Here is a 22,361-nt window from a genome sequence, read left to right as displayed (position 1 = left end):
TAGGGCACATGACTCTTGATCTCAGGGACATGAGTTTGAGCTTCACACTGGGCGTGGAACCTACTTAAAAAAGGAAAGAAAGTTCAGTGATACCAAGATAGATGGAGTTCCAAGGACAAAGTACCAGAGAGGAAAAAGCAGCAAAAAAAACCCTCTGGAGTTCTGCAGTACATCCCCCCACAAGTCTCCGGCTGAATACTGATCAGCACATGTATGTAAGAAAGCCAGAGACAGAAGCAATCAGAACAATTACCAAAGTTCACAAAGGAATGATAAGAGTTCACAAAGTGAAGAAATCCTGTAACAAGGGGCAACAGCTAGAGCATTCAGAAGAGGATTATACCAGTACTAGGAACAAATTAACCTTACACTAAAGGATGCTCAGGTCTCACCTAACAAAGCTTAAAAAGCAAGCCTTGGAAGATTAAACTGTTTCTAAGTAACTTAACTGTGTCCCAGAAGAAACCTCAAAAATGTAATACAAAGGAAAGGTATTTCCAAACAACAAAATTCACAATGTTTAACATTCAAACAAAAATTAGCAAGCATACAAAATAGGAAAATACAATACATAATAAGGAGAAAAACCAGTTTTAAAAATGGACCCAAAAATGACAAAAGTGATAGGATTAGTTAAGGAAGGACATTACAGCTATTATGTACAAAACACTGCTGAAAAAAATTAAATGAGACAAAAATAAATGCAAACCAACCTTATGTCATGGATTGGAAGACTTAGGATTATTAAGAAGTCCACACTATCCAAAGTGATCTACAGATTAAATGCAATCTCTATCAAAATTCCATGATATTTTTTTTGCAAAAATAGAAAAATCCATCCTGAAATTCCTATGGAATCTCAAAGGACACCAAATACCAAAATAATTTTAAAAAAGAACAAAGTTGAAGGACTCACCATTTATTTCAAAACATTCAAAACAGTGTAGTTCTGGCATAAATGCATACAAAAAGACCAATGGAATAGAACAGAGTCCAGAAATAAACGTGTATGGTCACATATATGGTCAAATGATCTTTAACAAGAATGCCAAGATCACTCAATGGGGAAAAGACAGACTCATTAACAACTGATGCTGGGAGAACTGGATAGTCACATGCAAAAGAATGAAGGTGGCCCTTTATCTTATACCACATACAGAAATTAACACAAAATGGATAAAGACCTAAACCTAAGACCTGAAACTATAAAAATCCTAGAAGAAAACTTAGAGGAAAAATTTCATGATTTTGGACTTGACAATGATTTTTTAGCTATGACACCAAAAGCACAGACAACAAAAGCAAAAACAAGTATGTGGGACTATATCAAACTTGAAAAACTGTTGTGCATCAAAGGATACAATCAACAGAGAAAAAAACCTATAGAATGGGAGAAGATATTTGCAAGTTATATATCTGATAAGGGGTTAATAACCAGAATATATAAAGAACAACTCCTTAACAACAAAAAACCAAATAACTCAATTAAAAAATGGGCAAAGGACTCAAATGGACATTTCTCCAAAGATAATGTACAAATGGCCAAGAAGCATATGAAAAGCTAATCAACATCACTAATCATTAGGGAAATACAAATCAAAACCATGACATATCACCTCACAACCATCAGGATGACTACTATCAATAAAACAGAAAATAACAAGTGTTAGCAATGATGTAGAAAAATTGGGAGCCCTGTGTACTGTTAGTGAAATGGTAGAAAGGTGCGATCGCTATGGAAAGCAGTATGGAGGCTCCTCAAAAACTCAGAAGTAGAATTACCATATGATCCAGCAATCCCACTTCTGGGTATATATTCAAAAAGAGTGAAAGCTTAGTTTTTGAAGACATATTTGCATACCCATGTTCAGAGCAGCACTAATACACAATAATCAAGAGGTATAAGTAAAGATCCCCAAATCTAGGGATCACTGGATAAAGAAAATATGGTAAATACATACATTACGATATTATTCAGCCTTAAAGGAAATCCTGTTATAAACTACAGATGGATGAATCTTGAGGACATTTTGCTAAGTAAAATAAACTAATCACAAAAGACAAATACTGCATAATTTCATTCATATAAGGTATCTAGCATAGCCAAATTCATAGAGACAGAAAGTAGAAGGGTAGTTACCTGGGTCGGGGGAAGGAGAGAAGAGGAGTTGTTTAATGGGTATAGAGTTTTAGATTTGTAAGATCAAAAAGTTCCAGAGAGTTGTTTCACAACGTTAATATAGTTAACACTCTTGAACTGGTTAAGTAAAAATGGCGAAATGATTAAGATGGTAAATTTTATGTTATGTATTTTTAACCACGACCTAAAAAAAATCCATCTACTATAAACTCCATTTATTCAAAAAAGTAGAAGACGAATGCATGAGCACTGTTAAGGAGAGACATGGAAGTTATAAACATGATTCAAATCAAACTTCTAGATATAAAAAATACACTATCTAATAAGAAACATACAATGGATAAGATTAACAGCAGATTAGAAATCGGCAGAAGAAAGGTTAGTAATTTTGAAAACATAATAATTGACAGTATCCAAATTGAGACAAGAAGGCAAAAAAAGAACTAAAAACAAAACAAAACAAAACAAAACAGTATCAGTTAGCTGTGGGACAATATTAAATGGAATACCAGAATGGGAGGAGAGAGTGAAGGGAAGAGAGAAAAACTATTTGAAAAAATAATGGCCACAACTTTTCTAAATTTGATTAAAATGATAAACCCACAAACTAAAGACATCATTTTAAAAGTAGCCAGAGGGGACACCTGGGTGGCTCAGTTGGTTGCGCATCTGACTCGATTTCAGCTCAAGTCATGATCTCACGGTTTGTGAGACTGAGTCCCCCACTGGGCTCTGTGCTAACATCACATTGGCTGCTTGGGATTCTCTCTCTCTGTGTCTCTATCTGCCCCTACCCAACTTGTGCTCTCTCTCTCTCTCTCTCTCAAAATAAATGAATAAACTTAAAAAAAAAAAAAAAAAAAGGTAGCCAGAGAAAAAAGACACTCTTAGTATAAAGAAATAGGGGGAACAGTAGATTTCAGGTCAGAAAAATGCAAATGAGAAGACAGTGGAGCATCATTAAAGTCCTATCATTAAAGTCCTGAAACAAAGAAACTGTCAATCTAGAATTCTATACCCAGCAAAAATATATTTGAAAACTGAAGTACAAAAAAAAAAAAAAAAAAAGATTTTTCAGACATATGAAAGCGGAAAGAATTCATCAGCAGTTCAGCTTACAGTACATGCTAAAGGAAGTCATTCAGGCAGAAGGAAAATGATACCAGATGGAAAAGGAATTTGAAAGGAATGAAGAGCCTTGAAAATGGGACAGATGTGGGTAGATATAAGAACCTTTTTCCAAAAAACTATTTTTAAATCCTTAAAAGAGAATTGACCATTTAAAGCTAAAAAACTAAAAATATATTGTGCAATTTAAACATATGTAGAACTACAATGTATGACAACACAAGAATGAGAGGGAGAAATGGAAGCATAGTATTATAAAGTTCTTATATAATATGTGAAGTAGTATTTTATCCAAAAAGAGTCTGTAATAAGGTAAAGATATATATGCATACTACAAACAAAACCCCCAAAACAAAAATACAGCAAAAAAGCTACAGATAATAAACAAGCCAAAAAAAGAGATAAAGGAGAGTCATAAAAAATACTCAAGTACTACAAAAGAAGGCAAAGAGAAAAACCAAAACACAGATGGGGCAATAAAACACAAGCAGCAAGACAGCAGATTTAAACCCAACAATATCAATAATCATATTAAATATAAATGGTCTAAATTAAAAAGCAAAGATTGGGAAATTGGGTAAAAAAAAAAAAAAAAAAAAAGACTGAACTATATGCTATCTACCAGAAATCTACTACAAATATAAACACATCAATAGATAAAAATAAAAGGATGGAAAAAGAGCCACCATGCTAATACCAATCAAAAGAAAGCTGGGAGAAAAAAGAAAGCTGGAAAATCAATACTGACAAAGTAGATTTCAGAGCAAAGCATATTACCAGAAATAGAGAGCCATTTCACAATGATAAAGGGATCCAATCTGTCAAGAAATCACAACAATCCTAAACATGCATGCATCTCATAACAGAACTTCAAAATATATGAAGCCAAACTGATGGAAGTACAAGCAGAAATTGGCAAGTCCACAATTAGAAAAGACTTGAGAAATTCTATCAATCAACTTGATCTGACATTTATAGCCCACTCCACCCAACTTTCTTTTCAAGTGCACATGAATCATTTACCAATATGGGCCATATTTTGGGCAATAAAACAGTCTCAATAAATTTAAAATGATTCAAATCTTGGGGCGCCTGGGTGGCTAGGTTGGTTAAGTGTCTGACTCTTGATTTTGGCTCAGATCCTAATCTCCTGGTTCGTGAAATCTTGCCTGCATGGGGCTCTTTGCTGATATAGCATGGAGCCTGCTTGGGATTCTCTCTCTCCCTCTCTGTCTGCCCCTCTTCCACTTCCATGCACACATACACATGCTTTCTCTCTCAAAACAAACTTTAAACAAATAAAAATCAGTAAAATGATTCAAATCTTATAATGTATGTTCTTTGACCACAGTAAAATTAAATCAGACATCAATATCTGAAAAATCCCCCAATATTTGGAAACTTATGTACATACTCATTTATAACCAATGGGGTCAAAGAAGAAATCACAAATAAAATCAGCAAGATTTCTGAACTGAATAAAAATGAAAATACAACCTATCAAAATTCATGGGATGCAGCCAAACACTATTTAGAGACAAATTTTACAACATTAAACATTTATATCAGAAGACAATAAATTAATGAGCTAAGATTTTATTTTTAAAATTCAAGCATACCAAGAGCAAATAAAATGGAAATGAAATGGCAAAAAGAATATAATAAAGAATACAAATCAAGGACACCTGAGTGGCTCAGTTGGTTAAGCGCCCCACCCTTAATTTTGGCTCAGGTCCTAATCTCACAATTTGTGAGATCAAGCCCTTCATCAGGCTCTGTGCTGACAGTGTGAAGCCTGTTTACGATTGTCTCTCTCTCTCTTCGCCTCTCTCCCTCTTTCCCAAAATAAATAAATAAATGAAAAACTTAAAAAAAAATCAATGAAATTGAGAACAGAAAATCAATAAATAAAAGCAAAAGCTGCTCTGAATATCAATAAAACAGAAGCCTCTAGCCAAAGTGAAAAGGAAACAATGAAAAAAATACAGAAATTAACGGTCAGGAATGAGAGAGGGGACATAGTTGCAGATCTTAAAACATTAAAAGATAGTAAGAGAATATTATGGACAATTTTATGCCAATTTAACAACTTAGATTAAGTAGACGAACTCTTTGAAAGATTCAAACTATTATTGCTCATTCAAAAACAAACAAATAAATAAACTAAATAGCTCTCTATTGAAATTAATTATTAAAATCTTTCCCACAAAGAAAACTCTAGACACAGGTATGTAAGTCATTTAGTATTAAGTTTAAGATACATGGAGGGATCTAGTATTTATTAATTATCATCTTGTGCTGGCACTAAGGATATATTTTAATATGTTTATGTTATTATTCAGCAAAATCATTCTGGAAGGGAGCTGTGGGAAGAACTGATTAATATGAGGCTACATCAAAACCAAGAAAACTAATAACAATCTGGGAAAGAAACGACGAAGGTCTGAAATAAATCCATGGCAATGAGGCGTGAGTGTTCAGACAGGGCATGATGAAAAGATGGATAGCTAGTAGAAAGAAAGATCAGATATAATGACTGACTGGACATGAAAGGTATGGAGAGTAAAGAGTAAGGATACTCCATGATTCTCGGCTTAAACACTGAAAAACCACTCATTAGGATAGGGAATATAGAGAGACAGATTTGGGAACAAGAATATATGTTTATTTTTCAACATATGAACTAATTAATATGAGGCTAATTTAAAACCAAGAAAACTAGTAACAATAATCTGGGCAAGAAACAATGTAGGTCTGAAATAAATCAGTGGCAATGAGGAGTGAGTATTCGGACCGGGCATGATTAAAAGACAGCTAATAAAAGGAAAGATCAGATAGAATGACTGACTGGACATGAAAGGTATGGAGAGTGAAGAAAGAGTAAGGATACTCCGTGATTCTTGGCTTAAACACTAGAAAAACCATTCATTACGACAGGGAATATAGAGGAGAAACAGATTTGGGAACAAGATATGTTTATTTTTCAACATACGATATACTTAGACATTCAGTGTCCAAAAGATATATAGCAGGCAATGGGATATATGGAACCAACACTTAGGAAATACATGTAGTTAATTTGCTCTCCTAGGAGTCCCTGCAATTAAAGCCTTCTCTATAACTGTAAAATTAATGGCTTCTATCTGTTAAAAGAATTTTAGAGATAAGAAAGTGGTTAAGGAGTCTGAGAAAAGAAAGTCCCTTTCTGTACATACTAAATTCACAGTACAAGAGACCCAATTTCAGTGACCTTTTTATTGTCATTTAGAATAGCAAAACCTTATTTATTTACTCTATCTGGTTTAATGAGTCTGACATACTATCTTCAAAAAAAAACACTTCAGAATATGAAACCCTCTCCCCATCTTTTCCTTTGTTTTCTATGTGGCTGCAATAACTCAATTTTTTTATTCAACTTTGCCTGTTGCCTGTATGACATCCTACTGCCTCCCTTTAAGGTTTTATCTGTTTGCCATTTTCTGACTTTCCCATACTCTATTTGAGAACTGTATTTTTAAAATAAAAACACAACTGTTTAACTTAACTTTAACGGCAACAACCATTTTTTTAACATGTCTTATAAGCCAGGCAATGTGTCAAGTGCTTTACATACATTAGCAAACATAATTTTCAGAATAAATATCTCCATTTTATGATTAAATAAACCTGAACCTTAAAAAGATTTCATAATGAGCCCAAGGTCACATAACTGACAGACTGAAGAACTGAGACTTGAACCTAGGTCTATAGAGCATCAAAACTTGTGCCGCATAACTTAGCAAAACGTTTTCTGCTATCTGTAACAGATGTTTTACTGAATGTTTTACTAAGGTGCTTTCATTCATGTAAATATAGAGGCGTGCCCACGACATATCTTCAAAACTTCTGTTGAAATGCTTTTAACAGCTCCTTTCCCCTACTGTTTCTGAAACTGGAAAGCTGCATACAGTGCACTTTTTCCCCCCTTTACTTCCTCTCATTAAATGTCAGATTCAATCATGTTATGATTATTATCAGGTAGTGGTGCAGCCACAGCCATTTCCTGCCCAGTTCCTGTTCACTACTCAGAATGAAGTCCAGCACTCTTTCCTTGTGCTCTAAACCTACCTGTTCTAGGAAGCAGTTGGTTTTTCTCATCTGAAATCTGATCTCTGTATTTTGTGTCATTTTTGGCAATCTGTATGAGGCTAACACGTTGGAATAAAAATGCAGCTTTCCTAAATGTCATTTAATATCTTCAATTTTGTCAAATAATTCTGGTCACGAAGTGATCTACATTTATCAATCCAATGGGAACATTTATGGTTCTGTGCTAACCTGAAGGGAAGATACACACATGGGACTTTTTCTCAGGTTTTTAAGAACAGTCCCAATTTGAAACGTTCTGTCCCACTCCCATGTCTCAAATTTGGATTCAGAAAAAGCAGTCAACATATGCAAAGGGTAGTTTGCAATATTGGCTCTATGTGGCTACATACTAGATAAAGGGGTTAAGGGAAGGCAACAGTCACTTTAAGATTCTTCTTTTTTAAATACTCCCAAAATACATCCCACAAATTAAGTGCAAATGCCTCTAGTGGTGTTAAATCTTCCTTTACAGTTTAGAGTGAAATATCACAATGAAATAATGAAAGCGCTTAGCTGGACATGTTTGGAAATGAAGTTTTAACTGACAGTGGGGAAAATAAGTATTAAAAGGTAAATATTAAATAAAAATACAACAATGCACAAATAATTTCCAACGACTTAAATATCTAAGTATGCAATTTCCAACCACCAAAATTGGGTAGTACTCACCTTGCCCAGCCACATTTATATACAATTATCATTTAAATTTGGCCTTCGCAAATACTTTTTATACAAAGCTACAATTACTTGCCATTCCTTCAACAATCCACATTCCTGTTCCAGGACGCTGCCTCCTGTTCTGTCTGTGTAGAATGCCCTCCTTCCCCAATAATGAAAACTACTACTCACCCTTTAAGGCTCCAGAGATAGCTCCCTGCTAAACCTCCAACCCCTTCTCTACTCTCTCTGAAAATTATTCCGTCTTCTTTATTCAGTGCTTACCAATGTGTCAGTACTTTATATATTCTGTTTAATACTTAATATTCCCCTTTGAAGTAATATTCTCTCCACTTAACAGCTAAAGAAGCTGAAGCTCAAAAAGGTTTGCCATCATGTTAAAGGTCATAAAGCCAAATAGGAATTAAAATGGTGGTATGTCTAAACTTCAACTGATTTCTCTTCCATTAAATCACAGATTTATATCACTCTTCTTATAGTACATGTTGTATTTTATTATCATTACCTGTTTAAATATTTCTCTCCCCCACTATGGCCAGGGAAGATGACTCCATCCTTATATCCCCAGCAACACTCAACAGTCCGTACTATACAATGACTCAAAGTGTTACTGAACACCTACAATATTCTTATTCAGTTTATGATTCTGGAGCATTATTTTCCACTGATTAGTCTCCTTGTATCAGGTCTCTAATAAGCCCCCGTGGTGGTGAAACTTATTGGCTTGGAATGTAGGCTTTGTAATGATTGCACAGATTTGAATTCCAACTCCACCAACTTATTAGCTGAGAAATCTTGAACAAATGAATTAACCTAAGTTATGGTTAACTCATCTATAACACAGAACAATAATCCCATACATACCTTATAGCATTATAAAGATTAAATGAGATAGTATGTAAGCAATCCGACTATTTTTCTATCCTCAATTTTTCTACATGCCACTCTAAATTTTCTTTGGCTTAGTTTAGTGAAGCCTTTTTCATTACAAATTCCTTGCAACTTTGTATCAAATGGGCTAGTAAAAAGGTTGGTGGTTTAAAAATTGCCAGGCCATGATGTCTGGCTGGCTCAGTCAATACAGCATGTGCCTCTTGATCTCATGGTTGTGAATTCAAGCCCCACACTGGGTCTAGAGCTTATTTAAAATAAACAAGTAAGTAAATAAATAACAATTTTAAAATAACAAAATTAAATTAAAAAATAAAAAATTGCTCAGGCCACCTACTCCATTTTTAGGGCCAACTGTCCAGTGCCAGTTTGGACTCAAAAAAAGTTTATTCTGGGAGGTTTGACTATGCCAGACCTCCATTGTACATTATACTTTTTCCTCTTATTACATTTTCATGCCCTATCAGAAAGTGGTAAAAATTAGAAAAGACATTTCCTACCTAACATCTAACTTAATACTATCCCATGCATGCACACAACTAACCTGTGTGGGAGGCAAGCTATTTCCCCACCAAGAATTTTTCCTGGAACTACCTTGTGTCTGGACTCAGGCATGGCTCATTCTCCTCAGACCTCTAGATTCCTTTCCTCTGGTATCTGGAGACTGAGCCACTACAACTGACAGGGGACACCCATTTCCCTCTCTTCAACTTAGCAATGTTTACTCCAAGAAGCTAGAATTTCAAATTGTTGTGATAATTTACAGTTCTTTAGGCTAAAGTGCATAGTTTCCAAATTCTCAGAATTCCCCCTTACAACTTTAAAAACGTTATGAAAAAAATCCAGTTTGGGAGGAAACAAATTTTTAAAAAATACATGATCTCTAAAAACAAGAGCAAACACCATGTCTATACGGAAAGTCTTGGAGAAAAGAAAAATCTTAAAATGGCTAGTTGGCTAAAGCTAACCAAAAACTATAAAATCAAAGCACACAACAAAATAACCTCAAAGTAAGCAGGATATACCATAAACAAAGACAGCGAGTGTAAATTAAAAAATGTTTAATACATTCACGAATTTAAAAATTACTTGGTATGTAAATGCTGACATTAATAAACTGTCCATATTCTGCACTCCCCTAGTCAGTATATGATGATATAAAGCAGTTCCTTTTTTTTTTTTTTTTCCTTTGGTCAGGCTAAAAATAGTGATGGATCTGTGACAGAATGATCTCCAAAGTTACACAAGGAAGGTGTTGAGTTTAAAAGTCATGACACGAAGGAATACCAAAATACTGGCTGTCAACATTAGATAAAAATAAGAAAAGGTAAAGCAAGCTGGTGGACCGCAGTATTGTTTCCAGAGGGGAAACAGCCCTTAAGGCCCCTGAGAGGTTTCAGCACCCGCTCCGTAGTCAGTGCTGGAATCAGAAAACTAAACTGTTGCCTGCTCAGCGGGTGCAGGGCAGCGACCCTTCCTCCAACCTGCGTCCAGCGCGCGCACAGTCGCCCTCTCCGCCCGAGCCCGCTCCTCCGGCCGCTAGCTGACCTCTCCCGCCAGCCCAGGCTCGGCCACCCGATGCCGATGCCCCTACACGCCCTCCAGGACCCGACGCGCCCCCAACACAGCGCCAGGGGAAGGAAGCGAAGGAAAGGGGCCGCGAGAGGGGGCGGAGGGGCGGGAGGCGGCGCTGGGCTTTGGCCCTTCACTATCGAGGCTCGAGGACTGCACGGGCTCGAGAGGAGGGAAGCTGAGCCTCTGCCACCGGTCAAATGATGGGAGGGGACCGCGGCTGACCCCGGCGCGCAGGTGCCAGCGGCTGCCGGGGAAGTCACCAGCGGCAGAGGGCGATGCGTTGGCCCGGAGCCCCCACCTCCATCCTGCCCGCCGCTTTCCTCTTTCGTCCTGCTCCATCCCCAGGATTCTGTCAGAACCCAACGACCTCCACACGGCCCGCCCAAGCACAGAGGTGATGCCGGCTCTTACCGTAGGAGCGGGCGCCGCGCCGCTAGGAGGCGGCTGGGGTGCGCGCGGGAGACTCCGAAGCGAGCGCCGCCGCCGCTGCGGGAGCCGGAGGAGTCACAACGAGGCTGCCGGCGGGAGCGCTGCCTCCAGAGCTGTCGCCCCACCCCCTCTCCCGCAGGATTTTGCGCCGGAGCCTGCAGTCTCCGCGCGCTGGCGCGGAGGGGGAGAGAAGGGGCGGGGCGCCCTCGGGGGCGAAGCCGAGAGCTGGCTGGTCTGATTGGCACTTGTGGGCCCAATGGGACTACGGACACTCCAGGCTGTGCTTAGACTGACTTCCCTCCTAGCCCGTAGCGGTAGAGAGGCGGGCCTAGTGGCTTCTCTTATAGCCGCCTTTTTGACAAACCCGAACGTAAGAAAAGATCGGTTGGTTCGCACTGGCGGCCAAATGGTCCAATTACCACAGGAAAAAAGGCCTCTGAACTTAGATTGGCATCCTCTCTACCTATAGGTAGAGAGGGTAGTCCCAGGGGTGGTGAGAACCTGCCCCGGATGTGGGCGTGGCCCTGAGGTAGAACATAGAGCCTCCGCCGCGGTGGTTTGGGGAGGCGGAACTGAGATCTTTTTCTTGATTATCATGTGACGGGTTCTGGATTTAATGGAGGAGAAAGCTTGGAAAAGGCCAAGGATCCAAACTGGCGAGTTTTCTGATCTTCGCGCCCCATTCCGCTCTCCGGCCAGCGGCGCTGCCAGGTGAGTCCCGGGCTCCAATGGGCCGGGCCAGCGGTCTCCCGAGGTGCCTTTGCCCTGCCGGTGCCCCGGTGCTGGCTTCCCGAAGCCTCGGGGGGTTTGTCTCTACCTCCCACCCCCTCCCACTCCCAGCCAAAAGGACTGACACCTGCTTGGCACCGGGCTTCTGCGTGCGTTTTGGATCTTGTGCAGGAAACCTCGTTCAACTCTCAAAATGTACGGGGCCGCCCAAAGCGCAGAATGGGAACAGTCCGGATAGGGCGGACCGTCAGTGTTTGAAGACTAAGGGCGAGGAGAGTTTAGGAACATCCTGAAGTTATAGGAACAAGTAGGCCCGAAAACCATGTAAGTTGTAAGCAAAACGCTGTTCCTCTGAAGGAAGGTTAAGTTTTCCAAGGCTGTTGCAGCAGGGGCCTTTCAAAAGCTACTCGTTATTTAGAGGAATTCTGTGTTGTGGGCTCATAAGCAAAACTGTCTTTTGGGATGAGGCGAGTTCATTTGGAAGAGGATTGGCGGTAGCGAGAGAAGGAAACGGGGGTGGTGTGGGAAGCACCGTGGGCAAATCAATGCCTGCACACACAACTGATAGACGCTGGAACTGTGGGCAGAGCCCTTTCGATTTCCATTTTGGGGCGATGCAGAACGTTTTGACAATGAATGAGGAAGCATATGAACTAATAATTATCTTCCTAGTACCAGAAGTAACCACCTAAAATGGGACTTCAGTAGAGCAAATTTTTGGAGAAGGCAACCCCCTCCCTTGAGGAGAAAGAAGAGTAGTAGTAGGAAACAACGATTGCTTCAATTAGTGAAGATTTACGAATAAAGTAAAATTAACGTTGTAGCTCAGCATCCAGAATTCTTAAAGCATCATTTAAATATCGACATAGCGCTTCTCAGTTGAGGGCATTTTAGTATAAGTGCATACAGAGCTTTTGTTGCATCCCACATTATAAAACTGGAAGCCTTAAGACTGTGCTGTATTTTTCCACCTCCAATCCTAACGTGCCTGTGTTGAGTGCAGCTACCCTTTGACCAGGTGCTTACTCAGTCTTAACATGCAAAAATATGAACCCTGACTCATCCAATGGCTAGTGGAAAAGTGTGTTTAAGCAAGTGTATTGTAAACTTTTTAAAGGTTCACAAAAATGTTCAGATAGACTGGGAATCAGGATTGAGAAAAACTTCCTTTACAGCATGAAATCCATTTGTAGTTAATAATCAGTACACACCCTTCACACCTCTTCCAAATTCAGCCCATATCCCACTATGGCAGCCTCTGGTCAGGAAATGAGACCTAGAGAAAATGCCTTCCTCGGAGTAAAAGCATCTGCTTTTCATACTGCAGTATGAAGCATCTGCCAGCTAAGTAAATGAGTGCCAAAAGATGGGTATAAGGGGAAGAGGGGTGTTTGGAGATCCATTAAGTCATTATTGTAATAAAACAGATATATGTTCTTGCCCTATGATAGCCACCCATTGTTTAAAGTAGTAGAGATGTAGCAAAGAATATCAAAGTTCTAAAATATAATTAATTAAACATGCTAGTTTAGGGCATTTATCTTATTTTCCTGCATTTTTCTTATCTTCTGCATTTTTACTCCTAGCTCTCATGCTTTTGCTATCTACCCCACCACCTTCTGATCCTTTCCTCTTTCCACCAAGTATCCTCTCTCAATCACTCCTCTGTAGCTTATTTCCCTCAGCTTATAATCATAGATTATTCCTTTACTGAAAAATTTCTTCTTAACCCTTTCTCAGGCTCATTATTTGTCTTATCTTTCATCTTTTTTCTCCAAATGTTTCAAAAGAATAAAATGTTGTCAGCTATTTGCATTTCGTTATCTTCTGTTAACTGCTTACCCAACTGCATGCAATCTGGCTTCTGATTTCCATTCTACTTACTCTTTCTCCAAATGGTCACAATTTAAGTATAGAACATACTGTAAACTTGTATGTGAAGACTAAATGCTTATACCATATTATAGATTAATGAATCCCAATCAAAATTCCAATTTTTAAAGAATTAGTGATTTTAGTAGTGAAAAAATGAAAGGGCAAAATATTCTGGAAAAGAAATCCCATGAGTAGGTACTAAGCTTCCCAGATATTAGAGCATATATCCTGGAACATATCCAATCATAGTCATATAGTTCTAGTGCAAAACAAATATAGACCAGTAAGACAAAATAGAAGTATAAGAAATAGCTTCAGGTTGCCTGTCCGAGTTCTGAGTTCAAGCCCCACAACGGGCATAGAGCTTACTCTAAGAAAGGAAAGAAGGGACTAAATTATTGAATAATTTGGCATCTATTGGTAACAAAATGTCAAAAGTTTAAGTGGTCTTGATTATTGGATAGCAAATGATAAAAAATCATGATCTATACCACAAACCAAACAATATATAATTAGTATTAAAAAGAAAAATTCAGACTAATAGCTATTTATTAAGAATTGCAATGAGAAAGTTTAATTTAAAAATATAAGACCCAGAGACTAAACTATGTGAAAACCCAGTATTAATGTGTTCTGTATTATTTTAGCCCAATGACCTCTTTACTTAAGTAATTCTACTTAATATCTTTTTATCATTCCCTCTTTATTAAAACTCTCCTCCCTTAGCCTGATACCACTTCCTCCTTTTTCACTACTTTGATTTTGAAAGCTTTTTCTTAGTACATCTCCAAATTGAATGAAAATTTATAGATGTACAAATGTATAAAAAAGAGGTTAAGAATATCCCTGAGATGCAGGAATAAAGTCATGAGTACTTGGAATTGAGTGACTGCAAATGAAAAGGAACAGACTATTCTTGAGACTTTTGTATAGAGCTTATGCCCAGTTGATATACTAAAAATTTTATTGTATTTTGTCATAGGCTTTAAGGAATGATGGATATAATGTTGTCAAAGATGGCTACAAAATTTTACAGGTTTTGAAAGGCAGAATAGGATTTTTCAAAATTAGGAAATCTGTGAGTGGGGGAAGAACCAGCTTTGTTCACCAGGAATGGAAGTGATTTTTTTTCTGGTATCAAAACAATCTTGACTTTTTTTCCTTCTCTTAGGGTATATTTCCCTTTTTTCGACTCTGCAACAGCCTCTTTAAACTGTTTAAATGAGAATGTCCTTGGCTCAGAGAGTACTACTCACCTGGCTTTTCACATTACTCTTCTTGATCATGTTGGTGTTGAAACTGGATGAGAAGGCACCTTGGAACTGGTTCCTCATATTTATTCCAGTCTGGATATTTGATACTATCCTTCTTGTCATGCTGATTGTGAAAATGGCTGGGCGATGTAAGTCTGGTTTTGACCCTCGACATGGATCACACAATATTAAAAAAAAAGCCTGGTACCTCATTGCAATGTTACTTAAATTAGCCTTCTGCCTTGCACTCTGTGCTAAACTGGAACAGTTTACTACAATGAATCTGTCCTATGTCTTCATTCCTTTATGGGCCTTACTGGCTGGGGCTTTGATAGAACTTGGATATAACGTCTTTTTTGTGAGAGACTGACTTCTAAGGACATCATCTCATTTTATTGCTGTTCAACAAGCTGTCATTAAAGTGTTCTGAATCTTTGCAAGCTTGAAGAAATACCAGAGAACTGAGAAAAATAACCAAATGTAGTTTTATACTGCTTCCATAAAATAGTCTTTGTGAATCATGGACTTCTAGTCAATCCAAAGCTTAATTATTCAGTATTTGAGTTACTAATATCCTTATTATCCCTATATAAATAAAGTTTGTTTTTGACCTTATTTTTATACTTGACTCTTGAATAATCTGTTATAAGTATGTGGTCAATTCTTAAAGTAAGTAAACACAAAGTCTTTAATGTACATTATTTGGGTAGGAGTTTAATATATCATGGCCCCATTATGACCAATGTAAATGGTCATTTGTGCTTGTAATTATGAACAAAGAAACCTAGTTAATGAAATACTTACGTGTGCCACTTTCATGTTTACATTCAGAATCAGAGTTTGAGAGATTTTTATCTAGGCTAACTGCATTAACTCTCTCTCCTGTTTATGATCCATGAATTAGAGGTGGCATATTAGAGCAGAGGCTTGCCTCTTTTTAAATTTAGAGGGGCCTTTTATCCTGGTTAAATCAGGACAGGCCTCATTTATGCCTGCTGTCCTCAGTCTCAGGAATTTAGTGCCCCTTTCACTCTTAGAATATCCTGGCTTAAGAATTTATAGATCATCCTACCAAGGCACTTAACCCATTCCAGTGAAGCCTAGGTGACATTACTTAGAAGAATTCCCAACAGTCTTAAGTGTATTATAACCCTAAAGCAGGTGATTGTTCTCGCCCTATACAGCCTTCATTTTTAGCTTCAGAAAGAACCTAAAGTAGTATTTTATTTGTCTTAAAAAATATCTAACACACAAAGTGATTCCTGGCTGCTAATACTTGAGAGGATTGCTTTGAATATAGCATTTTGGTCTAGTTCTCCTTTGTAAAGCAGATGACAGTTTAAGTTATAACACCACAAATTAATGTAGCTTATGAAACTACAGAGCTAAGCTAAATAAAAATTATCAATTACAAGCATTTTGCTGTCTTATAATTGGTATATATTCTATTTTGAGCATCAAAAAATAGGATGGAGAGGGATAGTTAATATGGGGAACATAATGTTCCAGAATTGATCAGATATTTCTAATTCAACTGAGAGATCCAAACCATTTGGTCTCTCTAATGATAGATTCAAAGGAGAAAAAAGTTTTCATCTCTTTGAGAAACCAGATAGGATTTTGAAATTCGGCAAAAGCTGTATTTGTGCATGTATTATCTCTCAGTATAATCTCTCACAGGGAAAAGGAAAAGGACAGCACCACATGCAAACAATTAGCTAGGTCAGGAGTCAGCAAAATTTTTCTCTAAAGGGCTATATAGTAAATATTTTAAGCTTTGTGGGCTATGTGGGTCTGTCTCAACAATTCAAATCAGCTCTGTGGCAAGCAAGCAGCCATAAACCATGGCTATGTTCCAATAAAACTTTATGGACAATGAAATTTAAATTTTGTAAAATTTCCACATATCACAAAGTTATTATTCTTTTGACTTTTGTTCCACTTACTCAAAACTATCCATTCTTGCCTCACAGCCATTCAAAAAACAGACCCCTAAGCTAGGCCATGAAACAAGCAAATCTCTGTATGAGATTTTCTAAAAGAAAAATATGGGACAAGTCTCAGAGGATGAGAAACTAGGTAAGAAATATATCTAAAAGGCCATGTAATAACCAACCTGTTGACCCATGAGGATCAAGTAATTGTATCTGAAAGGTTCCCAGAAAGTAGAACTTTCTTAACTTGGTATACTGACACCATAAATGAACAACTTGAAGCAGCATAGTAAGTTATTGATGTATGCCTCCTTGATTCTGGCACCAATTCAGATGTGCTTTATCTCCATACCACCAAGGAATTAATTCAGTTCTGACACTACTTGGAAATAGTATCTCATCTCACAGGCTAAGGGTCCAATTCCAGCAGATGCCTCCTTCTCTCAAACTTCAGATACCAATTACAAATCCAGGTTGTTTCCTGTGCTTCTGACCTACCAGCATTGGATTGGATGTTCACATGACTCTCTCGATAATTTTGCTACAGCAGCTCACAACTCAAAGAAACATTTTACTTATTAGATTACCAGTTTATTATAAAAGGATGTAACTGAGGAACAGCGAGATGAAATGGTAAGGCAAGGTATGGGGAAGGGGCAAGGAATTTCCATGCTCTCTGGGCACACCACTCTTCCCCCATCTCCTTGTGTTCACCACCCCAGAAGCTCTCTGAACCCTGTCCTTTGGGGATTTTATGGAGGCTTGATTACATAGCATATTAAGAAAATCAATGGCCAATGGTGACAGAAGTCAATCTCCAGTTCCTCTCCCCTGGAGTATAAGGACAGGGGGACTGGAAGTTCCAACCCTTTAATCACACGGTTGTTTCCCCTGGCAACCAGCCCCTATTCTTAGGTTACCTAGGAGTTTTCCAGAAGTCACCTCATTTAGTTCAACAGACACCTTATTACACTTAACATTTAAGTTCCAAGGGTGTTAAAATTCCTGTGCCTGGAATAAGGATGAAGATCAAATATGTATTTCTTATAAATCACAGTATCACAGCCTCAGTGGTTGGGATACATTTAAAATATTAATTAAAGATAGGATAGAAACTATGCTCACAGAAAAAGCAAAACTAATGGAATAATAAATAATAAGAAAAATACCTTCCCATTTCTTTTTAATTATAGGCTATTACCTTTATAATATAAAGTTGTTTACTAATGGTGTTTATAAAAAGAACACACTCTGCCTTAAGAAAGAAACTTAAACATGAAAGTATGCAACATGAAGTTTCTTCGTGAAGTCAGTATTTTCCAGGTCAGCATGGACAAGAAGTAACTTAATCTGATTTGGGGTGAAAGATTTATCAAAAATTCTGAGTAAAAGCAACTTGTGAACAAAATAACTTTTTATAAGACTTGGAAATAGAAAAAGTAGAAAATATGAAAGAACGCACAACTTAATTCAGCAATATTTCATTAACACAGAGGATGGGTATGGTGGTACAATCAACTTACCACATGAAACATGAGCCCACCAATGGAGGGCTTTCACGCACCAAGAAAAATAGTTGTGCAAAGCTTTGAGAAGTAGAGATCCGTCCGTGCGCTAAAGTTTACTGTAATTTTAAAAGTTATTAACCTTATGAATTAGGCTGTTTTCCATTCTGCTTTTTCACAGTGCAGCAAGTAAGAGAAACTGATGTCGATTAATTAACAGAAGTAATGGTCAAAAAAGAAGAGGAAACCATAGAACCATTTTCATATGGGGCAGGCAGGTTACTATACACCTGTGTCATCAAGAAAAGAATAGTCATTTCTCCCTTCCTGAAGACAATCAGAGTGCTTTTAGTATTATATTAAGAAGCCACAAACTACAAAAGGAGTTTCCTCTCATCTTGATTGGTCACGTTTGCACAGTAAATGTCAGTCGATCTCAAAGTATTGTTGGTGTTCCTATAATTCGTGACATAGATAGTGAAGGTACACAGGAATTACAGTGTTAGAACCAAGAAAAAAACCACCTCATTACAATGACAGAAAAACTAAAGCACAGATGAATGAAATGTAAATCAGACCATGGTCATTGATAAATGGAGACGTCTAACTCCAAATGCTATTTCCACAAATAGGTTTGCTATTGAAAAAAAATAGAAAGTTATCAGTGGAAGATGCATACCAGTTATCAACTGCTAGGTAAGGTAACCCTGGGTTAAAAGCTTTTATGAGAGGGATCTACTTTACACTTTAATGTTTTACTCTCATTTTGCTTGCCCTATGTTCAAGTTACCATACTATAATCATACTGGTAATCTTATACCTCAAAGTAAATTTACTACCACTATCATGTAGATACCACAAACACAAATTTCTAATCAGGAAAAGGCAGTCTGTGACAAGACAGAAAAAGCAGTCTGTGACAAGACATGATTTTGAATTTCTGGCTCTGGGCAAAATAGTGAACTAGGAAGAAGTTTGTTTTGTATCTCCCTAACCTCTGCCACAACCTCACCTTGATCCCTTGATAAACTTTTTCCTCTTCCCAGATACCTATCATTTGCCCAAAATTAGAGAGCGGTATACAGAGAAGAGATCATTAGTGAGAAAGGCGTGAAATGATTAGGCTGACCCAGAACATAGCTCTTCTATTCTTTTTACTATGTTAATTCCAGGATCAGAAGCTAACACTTGTAGTGTCTACAATATATAAATCAATGTGCTACGTAAACATTTGGCATGTTGTCATTTAATTCTCACCACAAATTAACAGAAAAGGTATTTCTCCCCACTCTGCCATTTTACATATGAAAAATACAAACTAAGAAATTTCTCAACATTATACAAGTGTATTATTCCCCCTTGATAGCTGTACTGCTCAAATGCCCTCAGCATAGTATCATACTAGTGAAGTGGGTTCACAGAGGGTCTGTGAAAACGTGCCACCTTTTTGTCCTTGCCCCACTCCTGCAACAGAATAAAAACACTAGTGCATGTTATCACCTTCAAAATTTTCAATTTTTGAATATTTACAGTATCAATAGGGAGACTTTATCTTGCCAAGCAAGACTTAGCAACAGTTAAAAATCTGCTTCAGACTGCTTCTTATATGATTTGCAATTTTAATCATTTTAGGTCTAGTTAAAATCTATCCTTAATTTGTAATGAATGTATGTCTGGTTGAAGGAAAAAAGTTGGATTTTACAGGTTTAATGATCTTTACAATATTTACTTCCTCCACATTGCTCAATGGGCCCAGATATTTAACAGGTCGCTTCTTACACTTTATTTGTAAGACCATAGTACAAAATAGAAACTTGGTCTCTTTATAGTGCCTGCTGATCTAATTTTCCTCACTTTTCTTTCTATTGCAATTCTGGAGTTACATTATGAATTAGTCAGAGACAGACTTTTTAGTAGAAATCTACATAATTTGTTTTTCCCACTCCCAGTAAAGGTACAACAGTTAAGGTTCCTTCAAATATTTATTGAATACCAAGTGTATATATTGGATGTTGAGGATACAGAAGGAAAAGAAAATGTAACTTCTAGCTTATGGTTTAGCCAGAGCCCAACATGTACTTAACTAATATGTACACTAAATAATATGCACAAAGGAACACAAGAAGCAGAGGGAAGAAATGGTTCTACACCGACTTTGGGATAAGGGCACAAATGGAACAAATTCATGACATGTGGAAGAGATGTTTAACTAGAATTTCGAAAAAAATAAGTAAAATTTCACTGTGTTATATTCCAAGCAGAGATTTCCCCAGCAAAGGCAAAGAATTTTAAAAGTACACAAGGGAAATGGCAAGTACTGGCACCAGATAAATCTGAAAATTGGGCACACACGTTAATGGAAGGTGACAACAGATGAAGTTGGAAAGGAAGGGCCATATCATGAAGGCTTTTTGGTACAATGATGAGCATTTGGCTTCTATTTAGGAAAGGAGCTATGGAATATTTCTAAGCAAAAGAGTAACAATCATTGTTTGTCTTACAAAGATTGATCTGGTAGTAAGAAAGAATGGATTGGAATGGGGATAAGGGCAGAAGACTGCAGTCAGCCTAGAACATTTTAGGCTATTTTAAGAGTCCAGGTGAGATGAACATCTACTATGGCTAAATATCTACTGTAACAAGAGAAGTAGACAAATTATAAAACTACTTCTGGGACCAAGACAAAATCTCACAATACATTGTATATAGTTAGAAGAAAAGATAGAGAATTCTGATTACTGTGAGATGACTAGGTAGAGAGATAGTGACGCCAATAACCAAATTAGGAGGGATGGAACAGCTAATGCTTGGGGGCAAGGGAGAAGAATTTAGATTTGATTACAGGGATCATTAGAGCTGCAGTGAGAATCCAAGGCTGAGTGAAGTCATGGGGTCATGAAGATAATTCAGGGACAGAGTATAGAGACCTGAGGAACCGGAGACTGCTTTAAATAGTGAATAGGCAAAAGAAGACATCCAAAGGAATGGAAAAGCAAAGCAGAACAGTTAGGTCAAAAGTACGGAGTTTTAAGGAGTAAATGATTGTTTACAAGTGCTTCAAGGATTAAACAGAAGTATTAAGTGAAGCCACTGAATCTGGCAGTCAAACGGTGACCTTTGAGAGAACCACTTCAGCAGGGTGATTAAATCTGAGGCTTAAAACAAAATTGGAGTGAAATGAGGAAATGAAGGCAGACAGAGATTTCCAAGAACTGTCAGGAAGATGGAACAATAGTATAAACAAAAGCCAGACTGAAAAGTGTGTGGGTTTTTTTTGTTGTTTTTTTTTTTTAAGAAGGCAGATGAGATTTTTCACATAAATGTCTGGCTCAGTTAAAAACAAAATTTCAAAGAAAGAAGACACTTGGGGTGTAGAGGGAAGATGTGGAACTGCCTGTCCAAATAAAATTTTAAACACTACATTATGCAAAATATTTGCAGCTATACTGACTTGTCTCTGAATCTGCCTAGTAGTGTTAAGTAATACAAAAGCAATGAACTTTATAGGAAACTATATAGATTTAACATTTTAAAAACACACAAGATGTATAAATCCTAAATTTTAAAATGTGTAGAAGGATCCAGAGTTCTCTTATTTTGATAGTGCAGTTCTTGGAAGGCAGATAATAGTAAAAAACATAGAAGTAGTATGTCTTTGTTGTCCTCTTCGTTTCTAGTTAACATATATTCTATATGCCCACATTTTATTCTTGGCTCATTCGCATTTCCTGATTGGGTCTAAAGTCCTAGAAGGGAAGATAACCTGAAATGCAGAATGTTTTTTTTTCCCCCTCCTTTCCCTGGTAGAGAATATGATATGATATACAACCTAGTAGAGATATGATATACAACCTCTGTAAACTTAAAAAAGAAAAGACATCACTGCTTTTAGCCTCTTGTGCTTGACATTCTAAAAAGCAATCATTCCATCTGCATTATGCAGTATGTCACAGAACAGAAAAGCCAGAGCAGAGATAGAGATTTACACTTCTCCCTAGTTGTCCTCTTAATTATCTTATCTGAGATACACTGTCAGTGCCAAACATAAGTCTTTCATGAAATAGACAAGGCATTCTAAAAACCAAAATTCTGTTTA

General features: G+C 37.4%; 2 protein-coding genes across 3 annotated transcripts in view; one reads left to right on the top strand and one right to left on the bottom strand.

Annotated features, from left to right (window-relative positions):
- The window catches only part of PHTF2 (putative homeodomain transcription factor 2), a 126,263-nt gene extending 115,121 nt beyond the window's left edge, over positions 1–11,142 (bottom strand). For both annotated transcript variants that reach the window (XM_042965212.1, XM_042965230.1), the window contains exon 1: positions 10,952–11,142. The gene's annotated coding sequence lies outside the window, so the exon portion shown is untranslated. The remainder of the gene's footprint in view (positions 1–10,951) is intronic.
- A 147-nt stretch (positions 11,143–11,289) lies between these two features.
- TMEM60 (transmembrane protein 60) lies at positions 11,290–15,447 on the top strand. The gene is made up of 2 exons (XM_007083922.3): positions 11,290–11,680; positions 14,745–15,447. Exon 2 carries the CDS (start codon positions 14,795–14,797, stop codon positions 15,194–15,196), a length of 402 nt encoding a protein of 133 aa, XP_007083984.1. The 5' UTR covers positions 11,290–11,680; positions 14,745–14,794; the 3' UTR covers positions 15,197–15,447.
- The last annotated feature ends 6,914 nt before the right edge of the window (positions 15,448–22,361 follow it).

The sequence above is a fragment of the Panthera tigris genome, chromosome A2 (assembly GCF_018350195.1).
Source record: "Panthera tigris isolate Pti1 chromosome A2, P.tigris_Pti1_mat1.1, whole genome shotgun sequence".
Taxonomy (NCBI): Eukaryota; Metazoa; Chordata; class Mammalia; order Carnivora; family Felidae; genus Panthera; species Panthera tigris.
The sequence above is the reverse complement of the archived record's forward strand: the minus strand, read 5'-3'. Positions and strand labels throughout refer to the sequence as shown.